Source organism: Nicotiana tabacum, chromosome 7 (genome assembly GCF_000715075.1).
Source record: "Nicotiana tabacum cultivar K326 chromosome 7, ASM71507v2, whole genome shotgun sequence".
Taxonomy (NCBI): Eukaryota; Viridiplantae; Streptophyta; class Magnoliopsida; order Solanales; family Solanaceae; genus Nicotiana; species Nicotiana tabacum.
The window spans coordinates 176,790,801-176,804,132 of NC_134086.1; the positions used below are offsets into that span (position 1 = coordinate 176,790,801).

General features: G+C 39.4%; 2 protein-coding genes across 2 annotated transcripts; both read right to left on the reverse strand.

Annotated features, from left to right (window-relative positions):
* Positions 1-1,634: 1,634 nt before the first annotated feature.
* Positions 1,635-2,380, reverse strand: LOC107814300 (uncharacterized). Its single transcript, XM_075218808.1, has 2 exons — positions 2,196-2,380; positions 1,635-2,142 (listed from the first exon to the last, which is right to left on the reverse strand). The coding sequence occupies exons 1-2, from the start codon at positions 2,378-2,380 to the stop codon at positions 1,635-1,637; spliced, it is 693 nt and encodes a 230-aa protein (XP_075074909.1).
* Positions 2,381-2,767: 387 nt separating this feature from the next.
* Positions 2,768-3,508, reverse strand: LOC142162449 (uncharacterized). The gene is made up of 2 exons (XM_075218809.1): positions 3,269-3,508; positions 2,768-3,217 (listed from the first exon to the last, which is right to left on the reverse strand). Exons 1-2 carry the CDS (start codon positions 3,506-3,508, stop codon positions 2,768-2,770), a joined length of 690 nt encoding a protein of 229 aa, XP_075074910.1.
* Between the last annotated feature and the right edge of the window lie 9,824 nt (positions 3,509-13,332).

Below are 13,332 nucleotides of genomic sequence, written 5' to 3' on the forward strand. Positions count from 1 at the left end.
ACGCCTCCTCTCCTTAACCTTGGTTGCTTCGACCTAATCTATACGACCAAATTTCTTCTAAACAGATGAACAAGTCCGCTTCTCGAGGGCATGCAAGATTACGACCTCAACAAGCGGAAGGACTAACTGTATTGGTCAAAATTTGGCAACTCGATAACTGCAAATAAGTCGTGCCAAAGACGGTTGACCATAACATTATAACGAAGGGGTCGCCCTTGTAAGGGTCACTGCCGAGGACACATAACTAGAATTGCATTTATAATGGTAGAACTCCCTTAGAAAAAGGGAGTCAGGAAGATCTTCACTTCTTTGAAAAGAGCATATTGTAAAGATTGACAAAAGGGGATATACAAAAGTTGTCTTGTTCACTGATTAACTTATTCAAGCACAGGTTGTTCAACCTTTGTTCACAAGATCCAAAGATTCCATATCCATCTTCATTTCTCACGAAAAGAACATTCCAATCATATAATAAGTGGGTGGTAGATCCTTTCTTATTACACTTATTGTCATTATCTACATTTACTACATATTGTTATCATATTCATTGTCAATCATCGAGTATTAAATCCGTTATTTAATGCTCTTGAGCAGTGTTCGTCTCGCGAGTATCCGGTTATATTCGATCTAGAATTTATTAAGTTCAACTGAGACTCGCCCCCTTAATTCATCATTAATTGATTTAACTAAAAGGTTTAACATTTTTTTGGTCAAACAATATGTTTTAAAAGTTTTCAACTGTATATGTCAAGCTAAAGGCAGAGAGTTTGTCAACACCTGTTGTTAGTATTGTACATTCATCGTTAAATGATGCAATAGCTTCACTCAAGTTATCAACCACAATCAATCAAGAAATCCAGAAAATAGGAAATATTACTTCTTAGACAAATGAGCACAAAAGCTTAACATGACCTTTTCCTTTTATGATAAAAAAACAAATGAGCACAAAAGTTTGAAGTGTTCGCAAAATTGAGGTAATTTCTGGATTTGTAGCCATTTCTTTTACATACTAATTGATTAATCTGCGAACCTATGAAATGCATGCAATGAGTCACAATATTGGATGAATTGGTATTTTTTTATTAGGAAGTAATATAAAATAAATACCAAGTTGAACATGTTAAATTAACACAAGTATAGTCTGTTATAATTCTATTTAGTTGGGAATAAATTTATAACAAATGAAACAAACATATATCCCAGTGCCTTTGACTAAATTTGATCAATATGAATTCTCTCCCAATTATAAATCAGCTAACTCATCAACACTCTTGCAAAAATATAGCTCCTCAAACACAACTGCATTTACCGCTCTAGTTACACTAGTTGGTAGCACTTTTATCTCTATAATTTTTTATTAGAGCAAAACCCAAAATGGCATATATAACCAAATAATTATTTTGCTAAGGATGGATTTCACATCACATAATAAATCGAGGAACTAAGGATGTTTCTAATACCAACAGGTCCAGAGACGGAGCTAGGATTTGGAGTGTGTGGGTTCTAAAATTTAAAATAAAACTATGACCTAAAACTAATATACAATATCAAACTGACTAAAGAATGAGTATCGATATTTAATATATATTTAAAAAGTAACGAAAGACAAACACAATATATGAATATAAATATTATCATTTCACTTGCACTCGACGAGTTGTCATGTTTTGAAAACGATCAATGATCGCATCATTAGATACACTTTCAAATACTTCATCCTCTATAAAACAAACTAAACAATCATTCAAGAAGTCATCACCAATCCTGCTTCGTAAATCATTTTTAATAAACTTCATTGAAGAAAAAGCTCTTTCAACCGTTGCAGTAGCCACAGGTAATATCAAACTCAGCTTCACAAGCAAATAAACAAGTCCCCATGTCTTGTGAATATTTATTTTAACCAATGCCTTCGACAGATCACCAAGCTCTTTCAAGTTAGAGAATGCATTGTCCATTTCTCGCACATAGTCAATATAGTTGCCAAGCTCATAACTAAGATCTTCAAGCTTAGAAGCAGTGAACTCATTTGGATAATATGTAGCAAGTTTCATAATCTTGTTTTTATCATAATTCGCAAAAGAATCATCGGGACTCAAACTAACCATACCGAGAAGCGGAGAAGTATTCACTTCACTAAAACGACTGTTAAGCTCCGAAAGTTGCAAATCAATAGCAGCACAAAAACCTCTACGTACAAATGATGGGAATATGTAACAGTTGAGCTTTTACGCTTCGACTTTCCAAGTGCATACTTCTCATCCATTTTTGGGATTACAATACCATTCTTATCACAAAACGAAGAGACATATTCTATCAAAGAATTCCATTTAGATTCTCTCATTGTTTGCAATTGCCTCTTTGTGAAATCAACAAGTTTCATTGCACTAACAATATCTTGATCTTTTTTTTAGGGCCATATTCAAATCATATGTAATTGCCAATAATTTTAACATAAAATGTAGTATACAAACGAACTCATAAGATCTTATATCTTCCACTAGACTTTTGGCTAATGCTTTCTCCTGATAATTTGAACTCTCATTTGCAAGAACTCCAAGTATATGAACAATTGATGAGAATAAAGAAATAAAGTTACGTACTGTCTTAAAGTGAGATCCTCAACGGATATCACCTGGTCTTTGAAGCCCAAGTTCTTGATTTAATCCACTTCATGTATGAACTTCACCGAGCACTAATAACTCATCTAATTTTTCAACTTGATCATCTCTAAGCATCTCCCTGCGCTTATAAGAACCTCCAACAACATTCAAAACATTAGCAAGAATATCAAAACATTATTTACATCATGGTGTTTCTTTGCAACAGCTACAAGAGTCAATTGCAACTGATGAGTAAAGCAATGTGCCGAAGGATTATCTTTTAGAATTAAAGCTTTAAGACCATTGATGTTTCCTTGTATGTTACTAGCTCCATTATACTCTTGTCCCCGTATTAGAGATGAACTCAATGAATGTTGTAAAAGCAAAGAATATATTTCTTTTTGTAATGCATGCGCAGTTGTACCTTTAACATGAACAAGACTAAGGAATCGCTCAATAAGTTCACCCTCTTTATTGACATAGCACAGAACAAGAGCCATTTGTTCCTTATGAGAGACATCCTTAGACTCATCAACTAATATCCCAAAAAAATCCCCATTCAAGTCTTCAATAATTGCTTTCACCGTTTCTTTTGCACAAGAATTCACAATATCTTTCTAAATATCAGGAGAAGTCATGGTGCTATTTTTTGGAGCTTTTTCTAATACCACATTTTTCACATCTTCCTTCCTATCTGCATACCATGTTAAGAGATCTAAAAAATGGCCTCTTCTAGTAGAAGTTACACTCTCATTATGGCCCCGAAAAAGATTTCCTTCTTTCAAAAGATACCTTATCATATCAATTGAAGAATTCAAACAAACTCGATGTTCACTTTTAATTTTCTCAGATTGCTTGTCCAAAGAAGTTAGAATGGATTGTGCTTGGTTCATTAAATCTAGCATCATCTTGAAACATCGATTATGAACACTACTCACGTCACCCACATGTGATTTAAGTTTTCTAAACCTTTATTCCAACCTCTAAAACCATCTGTTGTGAAAGCATCACCTACTTTTTTTTTGTATCCTCCAACCTTATTTTTAAACAAGTAACGACATAAACAAAATGTTGCATCTTGTTTAATGCTATATTCTAACCATTGAGAACATGAAGTTTTAAACCATTCAGGATTAAAGTGACGCATTATTTTCCCAAAATCTCTTTTTGGAAAGACAAAACCACGAGGTTGACAAACTCCATTTTGTATATAATTTCTCCTTACACGGTCACGTAAATTAGGAGGATATTCTGAAATTGATTTTCTTTTAGCAGGATCGGGTACATAATCATACGTTTTATCCGATACTTGGGAAGGATTAATATTGTTATCACACCTCCTTTTTGCGCGCCCGGCCCCGAAAGGTAAGATGCGCGGGTGGAGTTTTTCCAATTTAAGTGACAATATTCGAAATGGGATTATTTATTTAATTCAGAGTCGCCACTTGGGAAAGGTTTGGCTTTTGGTGTCCCAAGTCACCGGTTTATCTTGGATCCCAAATCGAGGAAATTTTCGACTTTTCCAAATGAAGTCTGCGAACCAGAAATTCTAAGTAAGGAATTCTGTTGACCCGAGGGAAGGTGTTAGGCACCCTCGAATCCCGTGGTTCTAGCACGGTCGCTTAAATTGTTATAATGGCTAAATATCTGATTTAAATACATGTTATGACTTACGTGCTTTCATTAAGTTTAAAACCGCTTTTATTATTATCATTTATTTTTATAGAATTGCAACGTCGTGAAAATGCATCTCGAACCACGTCACAATCAATGCACCCGTAGTTGTTAACACATTTCGACTTCGTTGAGATTTGAATTTGGGTCACATCAATGTGCACCCGAATTTAAGAATATAATTTACTTAAACCATGCCTGAAGAGTCTAGCGCGTTATTATTTAGTGGAAGGCCATGAGATTCACTAAACGGCCTAGCCTGAATTCTAAAATATTTATTATGGTTATTTATCGAGGGCCCCGCAATTTGCATTTTTATTTGGCGAGGCTCGTCTCTTTATTTTAGAAAGGTATCCTACAGTGACTACATTTCTACTACGTTTGTCTCTAAAAAAAGAAAGATGATACCGAACTTACTTGTTTGAACAAATACAGACTGAATCTTTATTATGTTTGCCGAACCTAAATTTGTTTGATTACCTGATTGATTATTTATGAGGTGAGAGTTACCTCATGCTTTGTCTTCATCGAATGAATACGCTTATTAATTTGCTAAGTGAGATTGCAAACAAACTAACAACATATACTGAGTTATATTTAACGACCTCCAAGTTTTATTTTAAAACTCTAACCTATTTGAACTTGATAAACGAGATTGGCTATTTATTAGGAAAATTACTACTAATTGAATTCAATACGACTATTAGTTTTCCTCAACAGTCATCGCATCATTTCGAAACAAGGAATCTATACCGAGACCCGATATCGAACCTATATCGAACAATTAATCTGATGGGAGAGCTGGCATTCATAGCCAGACTCTTAATGTGACTGCATGAGAGTTTGTTTGGGATACATTTATCCCAGACCTAGTACCACAGATTTGTCAATTCAGTGGTCAGGGCAAAATACATACAAGTGCTTGCCATGACTCTATGTTATACTGTCATAACTAAATCAAACAGAATGTTATACTGAACTGAATGTATACTAAGTCAAACATACTGTCTATGTCATACTGTCATTACTATTAAACAATGCTATCTAATAGTTCATCTCAAACAGAATGTATATTTAGTTTATACAGAATGTTTGCAGTTTGCAGTTAAACAAACACAGGCCCAACTAATATTCAGCCTATTTTTAACACCAATGTTATAACATAAACAGCTGTTCGTTTCTTTATTTCTGCTTCAACTTCAAACTTTCAACAATACATGGTTTCAGAGGTTGTGCACCTGGAAATATTTGACAATTGAAGAAGAGGGCAGTCAACAGAGTAACAATGACAACAAGTGCAGCAGCAATAACAGCACTAACAGTAGCAGCAGCAACAAGAAACAGAAGAGTAGCAGCCACAACTCACAAAACAATTGGAGTGAGATCAACACCCCAACTAAACCAAACTCTCGAGTAGAACAAACAACAACCAAGCAGACTCAGTTGGGAGAAATCAGTGTTGCACAAAACAGGTCCAGATTTAGTGAAATCAAAACAAAAGGAAAGGAAGCAACTTCTAGTTTTTGTCTGTCTGAGTTATCAGACAAAAAATTCTTTTCCAGTTTTCTGTTTCCAAAATTTGAACTCTCAGATGTTCCCTCTCAGTATCTTTCCCTATCTCTGTATGCTCTGTCTGTGTATCTCTATCAGCCCTCTCTTTTCTCTTCTATCCTCACAGTGTATGTGTTTTTTCTTTCCTCTCAATCTTCAGGGTTCTCTAACCTCTAATCCTCTCTTAGGTCTATCTTTGTCTCTGTATGTGTGTGTGTTCTCTAACCTATAATCTCTCTTAGGTCTGTATCTCCCTAATTCTGTATATCTATCCCCTTATCTCTCAATATGACCCCCTTTTATAAGCCTAAAACACTACTCATTTTAACAGCCTGTTTAGAATATCACAGTACCCCTCCCATGTGCCTTCACCTTTTCAGTTCCACTTTAGCTAATTAAGTATTAAACCCATCAATATTCCCTGGCAGACTTATCTTTCCTATTTTATTAACTAAAAGCAAGCATGGGCAGTAGAATATATCTGACAGCATATGCTGTCAAACCATTTTTAACTCAGAAACCCCTTTATGCAGGAAATAGGCTGTGCACAATGCACATGTTGTGCACAAGTGCACATGCCATCAACTCAGATTTCAATTACAGATCAAGCCTTAGGTTTCTGAAATCATATTAACAACTATAAGTAACTGAACTTGGTTCTTAATTGATTCAGGCAAATGTTCAACAGAAGCAAATCGATTTATTTTGTTCAGGACAGTTGAAACTAATTGACGACACATGTCGACTCGACTATATTAGCATTAACATACACAATCGTAGCCAAAAATCAGACATTTAAACAGTATCGATGCATGATTCGAATTATACTGACTAAGCAGAAATGTACTCGAGGAGTCAACTAGTCAGTCCAAAATTTGGAGCTCAATTATTCGCACAGCATATACACACGCATTATCAGAATAAAGGAGGGATTCAAACAAACACAGTGGTTCAGGCAAAGTGGACAAACAGAAGTTGGTAAAAATTCAAAGACAAACATGAACCGACTTTTAAAACAAATCACACGGACTAAAACAAGTAAAGGAAAGAAAGCAAACTCACCTTAAAACTCGAAAAAAATCAAAAGTTTGAACTCGGATTTGGACAGACTTTTCTTAAGGCTGAACGGACTTTAATCGAAGTGTTTCTCAGATGAGAAACACTTCGATTAAGGTCCCTTAGACCTTAATTTCTTTGGCTCGAACGGGTATGAACCAGTGACGAGGAACCTCGTGGTTTCAAAACTTAGATCTGGGATTCGTGCTTCCCTGGTCAGATTCGGACCAAACCAAGTATGGTTTGGTCACGAGGGGGGTCTGGGGAGTGTCTGGTATGAATTTAGGGCAGATCGGTGTAGATTAGGTTCCGACTCGAATCTTCAAATGAAGATTCGAGAAGGTGGGATAGGATTCGAGGTGTGTGGTTGATAGATTTGGGTTCAGGACGGCAAGGGGGTTCTATGGTGTTAAGGGCAAGGTCACCGGCGTCCGTGCCGCCGGCTTTCATGGTGAAGGATACAGGGGCGGCTAGGGTTTGAAGGGGACGGGTTTGGTAAAGACGAAGGCAGGGGTGTTGGCTAGGGGGCAGGGTATGGTAAAGGGTTTATATAGTTAGTGGGTGGGCGGATCTCAACCGTTAGATCAATCTAGATCTACGGTCTGGATCTGAGGGCTTAAGTGGAACGGTGTCGTTTTGAGGGTAAAGGGTTTGGGTTGGTCCGGGTGAAAACGGGTCGGGCCATTAGTGGGTTAAGGGGAGGTGATCGTGGCCGTTGATCAATGTGAGATCAACGGCCCAGATCAGTTTGGACCAAAACGGCGTCGTTTGGACACCCTGGGTATCAGCTGGACTGGACCGGCAGGCCTGGTTTGGGTGCATTGCTTGTTTGGGCCAATTTTTAAAAAATTGGCCCAATCCGGAAGAAGAAGGGGTCTTTTCTTTTCTTTTTTTTTTATTTTTTTCTTATTTATTTTAAAAACAAAACTAAGCAAAAATCAAATTAAAATTAAATACACACTCAATTCAATTATTTGCACGCACACTAAAATATTTCGAAACAGGTAAAATTAAACAAAACAAAATCACGGACAAAAATGCCTATTTATGATTTTTCTATTTAACGACCGGATTACGGTTCGAATTATGCATGACACACACACATTTTTTTTTATTTTGTTTTAATAAAGTAAAAATGGGCAAAAATCGCAAATAACCAACAAAGTGCCATGTAAAAATCCAAAATTTGTACAGCGGGGCCAATTATTATTATTTTTTATTTCTTTTGGAGCGATTGTCGTCCGAAACAAAAATCACGTGCTCACAGCTTCCTCTCTTTGTTCGGAAACACGAAGAGTTTCCGTGCAAAGATAAAGTGAGCGTGTATGAGCGATTTTTGCCTATGGACCACTCCGTATGAAGCATGTTTTTGAAAGATCTGACCGAATCTTGCTTCAAAGATTTCCTACATATCCTGGGCTAAACAGGAATCAGGTCAATGTAGTTCGAGAAGTTTTGGTAGCTGGGACTACCATGGGATTGCAATGCTTGCTGCTACTGCTGTTGCTGTTGTCACTGCTGCGTCACTGACCGCCTTATTACAACCAAACGAAAATTGGAAACTGAACTAACTACTTATATGCATGTCAACTGCTAGTTACAAGATTCCTATCTATGATTCTTTTACGACTTGATCTTGGGTCTTAGCTGATTCTGCTTGTAGACTCCGATCTGAATCTTGATGCTTGCGAGTTGCGGCGACTTGTTTAATCTCTGGGATACTGAGTGAGACGCGATTGGCAGGGTTTAGGACTTTAGTCAAATGTTGGAGTCGATCTGCTCTCCATTCACTCTGATATCTCGGGATATCTTCTTTTGTCTTTTTCTTCTTTGATTCTGAGTTGAGACTCATCTCGTGGGTCGTTTCGATCCGTGTGGCTCGAGGTCAGACCTGCGGGAGAAAACAAACGAACGAAATTTTCTGCCCCAGTTTCATTAGGAAAATTTCGTTAATTATTCGCCGGGAAGTTCATAAAATTGATGAAAGAGGATATGCATGCTCAGTTCAGGGTTGGAGCCCTAATACCGACTAGCTGGGGAAAGGTTCAGTTTAGGGTTTAAAACCCTAACGCCGAACAAAGGAAGAATTCAGTTTAGGGTTTAAAACCCTAATGCTGACTAAAAGGAAAATTCAGTTTAGGGTTTAAAACCCTAATGTTGATTAAAAGGAAAAGCTCAGTTTAGGGTTTAAAACCCTAATGCTGGCTGAAAGGAAAAAGTTCAGTTTAGGGTTTAAAACCCTAATGCTGACTAAAAGAAAAATTCAGTTTAGGGTTTAAAACCCTAATGCTGGTTGCATGAAAAAGCTCAGTTTAGGGTTTAAAACCCTAATGCTGGCTGAAAGGAAAAAGTTCAGTTTAGGGTTTAAAACCCTAATGCTGACTAAAAGGAAAATTCAGTTTAGGGTTTAAAACCCTAATGCTGGTTGCATGAAAAAGCTCAGTTTAGGGTTTAAAACCCTAATGCTGGCTGAAAGGAAAAAGTTCAGTTTAGGGTTTAAAACCCTAATGCTGACTGAAGGAAAAAGTTCTAGGGTTATGCCGAAAAGATTCATTGAGTTATGCCGGGAGGATTCACCGGGTTATGCCGGGAGGATTCATCGGGTTATGCCGGGAAGATTCATCGGGTTGTACCGGGAAGATTCATCGGGTTATGCCGGGAAGATTCATCGGGTTATGCCGGGAAGATTCATCGGGTTATGCCGGGAAGATTCATCGGGTTATGCCGGGAGGATTCATCGGGTTATGCCGGGAAGATTCATCGGGTTGTACCGGGAAGATTCATCGGGTTATGCCGGGAGGATTCATCGGGTTATGCCGGAAAGATTCATCGGGTTGTACCAGGAAGATTCATCGGGTTATGCCGGGAGGATTCATCGGGTTATGCTGGGAGGATTCATCGGGTTATGCCGGGAGGATTCATCGGGTTATGCCGGGAGGATTCATCGGGTTATGCCGGGAAGATTCATCGGGTTGTACCGGGAAGATTCATCGGGTTATGCCGGGAGGATTCATCGGGTTATGCCGGGAGGATTCATCGGGTTATGCCCGGAAGATTCATCGGGTTGTACCGGGAAGATTCATCGGGTTATGCCGGGAGGATTCATCGGGTTATGCCGAGAAGATTCATCGGGTTGTACCGGGAAGATTCATCGGGTTATGCTGGGAGGATTCATCGGGTTATGCCGGGAGGATTCATCGGGTTATGCCGGGAGGATTCATCGGGTTATGCCGGGAGGATTCATCGGGTTATGCCGCGAAGATTCATCGGGTTGTACCGGGAAGATTCATCGGGTTATGCCGGGAGGATTCATTGGGTTATGCCGAGAGGATTCATCGGGTTATGCCGGGAGGATTCATCGAGTTATGCCGGGAAGATTCATCGGGTTATGCCGGGAAGATTCATCCGGTTATGCCGAGAGGATTCATCGGGTTATGCCGGGGGGATTCATCGAGTTATGCCCGGAAGATTCATCGGGTTATGCCGGGAGGATTCATCGGGTTATGCCGGGAGGATTCATCGAGTTATGCCGAGAAGAGTCATCGGGTTATGCCGGGAAGGGAAAAGAGTCCTCGGATTATGCCGGGGATTTGGGTAGGAAAAGTTCCTTGGGTTATGCCAGGGAGATCCGTGGTTTATACCGGAAAGATTGAGGAACGAGGTCCTATGCTACCATGATTTTTATCAGAAATGCACGAAAGAATTATGGGGAAACTTACCATTGGTCGTTTTCCCGTTGCAAGGCTGTTTCAATGCCTGTGTGCTCCATTTTCATTTGGGCTACACCAGCTCCATGCATGGCTGCTTCGGGTCGCGCCTGTCTCAATTTCCTACACAAAGAAAACATTGTCAGTTTGAAAATGGCGGTTGGTTTCGGGAGCCTTGACCGTTCCAATTGCTTTGTCTTAGCCTAATTCTTGTTGAGAAACTCTGCCATTGATTAGGTTTACATGCGAAACCCTTTGGACTACTCGGACTTGCATTTCCAGATTTTGTGATGATTTGCCTTATAAGGCTTTGGTTTTTCTGTCCCTTTCTGCTTGGGGATTTTGGTGGGGATTTTATCAGGGAGACTCTGTGGGGATTTTCTTTCTTTTTTTTTTGTAGCAAACTTGCTGGGAATGTGCTGGGGTGGACTTCTTTGGGGAATTGTACAAGGGGAGACTCCATGGGGGATTTGTAACAAGGGATAGCCTGTGGGGATTTGTCGGTTTTGGAAGCAAATCAACTACCATGGCCAGTCGGGATGGAACTGACGCGCCACCGAGGTTGTACATTTTATTTGACTCTCGCCAAACGGAGCCCTGTAAAACCGGTCCTGCCACCTTTCTTTGCGATTACTACGGAATTAAGAGTCAGATCAAAAAGAACTCAAAGAAAACTATGTAAAGGAGAACATATGAGTTTAAAGAGAAACGCCCCTTTCGGGGAGAAAAGAGGGACTTATCTGGAGTGTATGCCAGTTTCAAACTGACATGACATGCCTTTTGGACTGGATGCCCGACCCCCGAGAACTTGCATTTCCTCATGAATCAAAACAGATCTATATTTTTTTCAAAAACCCGGGAACCTTGCCAGGACTTTCTGAGGTGGAATCATCTTTTTGGCCGACAACGCCCTTTGCGGGTTTTCGCTAGTCGACCTCTCTCATTTCTCTCCTTACTGTCGCCTGCTAGTACTCCTTGTGAGTTTTTACTAAACAAGCTCTCTCATTTCAATTTCTCTTCTCTCGTCGCCTCACGGTGCCCAAAGGTTTTCACCGACAAGACTCTCTCATCTTTAATCTCCTCATTTTGTTGTATCGGACCCAAATAATTCCATCTTCCTATTTTGAAATGCTTTGCTGATTGATCAGAAGGACTTAAAAAAAGGTTTGGGGTGAAAAGAATTTGGATTGAACTACAACTTTGGAACTTTTGGGTGGGATCATTGCTGAATCGTTATAACTTCTGCCCCAGTTTTATTTTCGGGGGGAATTCCTGGATTTTATTGTTGGTGTGACTGAACCCCAAGGAGAGGTTGCCTACGTATCCTTTCGGAATCAAGTCAAACGTAGTTCAGGCACACTTTTGTTTTTTGGATTTTTGTTTTTGTTTTGTTTTTGTTTTTTGTTTTTTGTTTTTTTCTGTTTTTGTTTTGTTTTTGTTTTTTTCAACTTATTTTCAACAATATTTTCAGGTTCCAAAGAGGGTAATCAAAGAAGAGTAACCGGCTCAAATAGGTTTTGCAAAGGGTTGATAGTGTTTGGGTAGTGAGAATGAAAGCCTTCGTCATCTCAAACTGTGCAAAGATATCTCCAGAGTGATTTAGACATATCACTGCACCTGCTTTCCAAGCAAGGCTGACGTCGTTTCTTTCGACGTCGCCCAGATACAAATGCTCCATTTGGTAACGTTCTTCAATGACGTATGGACCATTCTTTCTGGGTATAATTGCTCGTGACAAACCGCAGTTATTAAGGTTATCATTCTGTACGGGTCTAAACCCATTTACTGCTCTCAAACTCTACTTTAGTGACGGACATTTTCCAAACCATGAACCAATTTTCTTTAGTTGTTCTTACTTTTCAAATTCTTTATATCTTAAATTTTCTCATTATTTGAAATCTGATCGGAGTTCTCGTGATCCGGGCATGAAGTCCGCAGACATGTCATGTTATTTAAAGCTGCATTTATCAGAATTGAAGAGAACACAGAAGAAAACATAGAAGAAGAAAGTGAGTAATCAAGCATGATTTCATTTCTTGGCATTTTGGGGAAGATAAGGAAAAAGGTCGACATTCAGGAAATTAAAAACATGAAACTGAAGAAAAACATCTGAGTCACCCTCAGGGGTTACTCGTGATGCAGAGAAAGTGGCAAGACAGGTTCATTAGGACTTCCGTTTGATCAAGAATGGTGTAGCCTTCTAGTTTTGAAGCTTGGTGCTTGGCCCCATGTACGATACTTCAACGGTGCTAGTGCCCTCTCCTGGCTGGACCATGTGCATTTCGCATAGCTTTTCCCTTGTTGCCTCACATATTTCCTCACTCTCGTCGAGCGGGGACACCTTATCATCTTCCTCTTTGTTGTATTTTGGCTCCTGTGGTATGCGTCTGACAAACACTGGCTCGTTCGGCCGAGGTGTTTTCACCGTCCCCCATACCATGGAGGCCTGCTTGAATACATCACTTATTCCTTTTTCTTGCTCCGGAGTTAACCTGGGTCCTTTTTCTGTATCAGCAACAACAATTATGGCTTTAAGTGCCGGATCCACTTCCTCGTCTTCACAAATCATCCCAACTAGCGGCCCGTTGTTGTGGGCGGGCAGCGGATTATTGGTCACATTTGGGATATCCTCGTCTCTCAACACAATCTTCCCCTGGTCTAACAGATTCTCTACAGCTTGTTTCAATGTCCAACAGTCGTTGGTGTCGTGCCCTTCTACCCCTGAATGGTATGCACATCTGACA

What these genes read in the sequence shown, in the direction of transcription:
- LOC107814300 (XM_075218808.1), bottom strand. Translation starts at nt 2,380, where the DNA reads ATGAAACTTGTTGATTTCACAAAGAGGCAATTGCAAACAATGAGAGAA. An exon ending in GTTACATATTCCCATCATTT is followed by an intron (nt 2,143 to 2,195) that starts GTACGTAGAGGT and finishes GGAGCTTAACAG; the next exon opens with TCGTTTTAGTGAAGTGAATA.
- LOC142162449 (XM_075218809.1), bottom strand. Translation starts at nt 3,508, where the DNA reads ATGATGCTAGATTTAATGAACCAAGCACAATCCATTCTAACTTCTTTG. An exon ending in AGGAAGATGTGAAAAATGTG is followed by an intron (nt 3,218 to 3,268) that starts GTATTAGAAAAA and finishes CCTGATATTTAG; the next exon opens with AAAGATATTGTGAATTCTTG.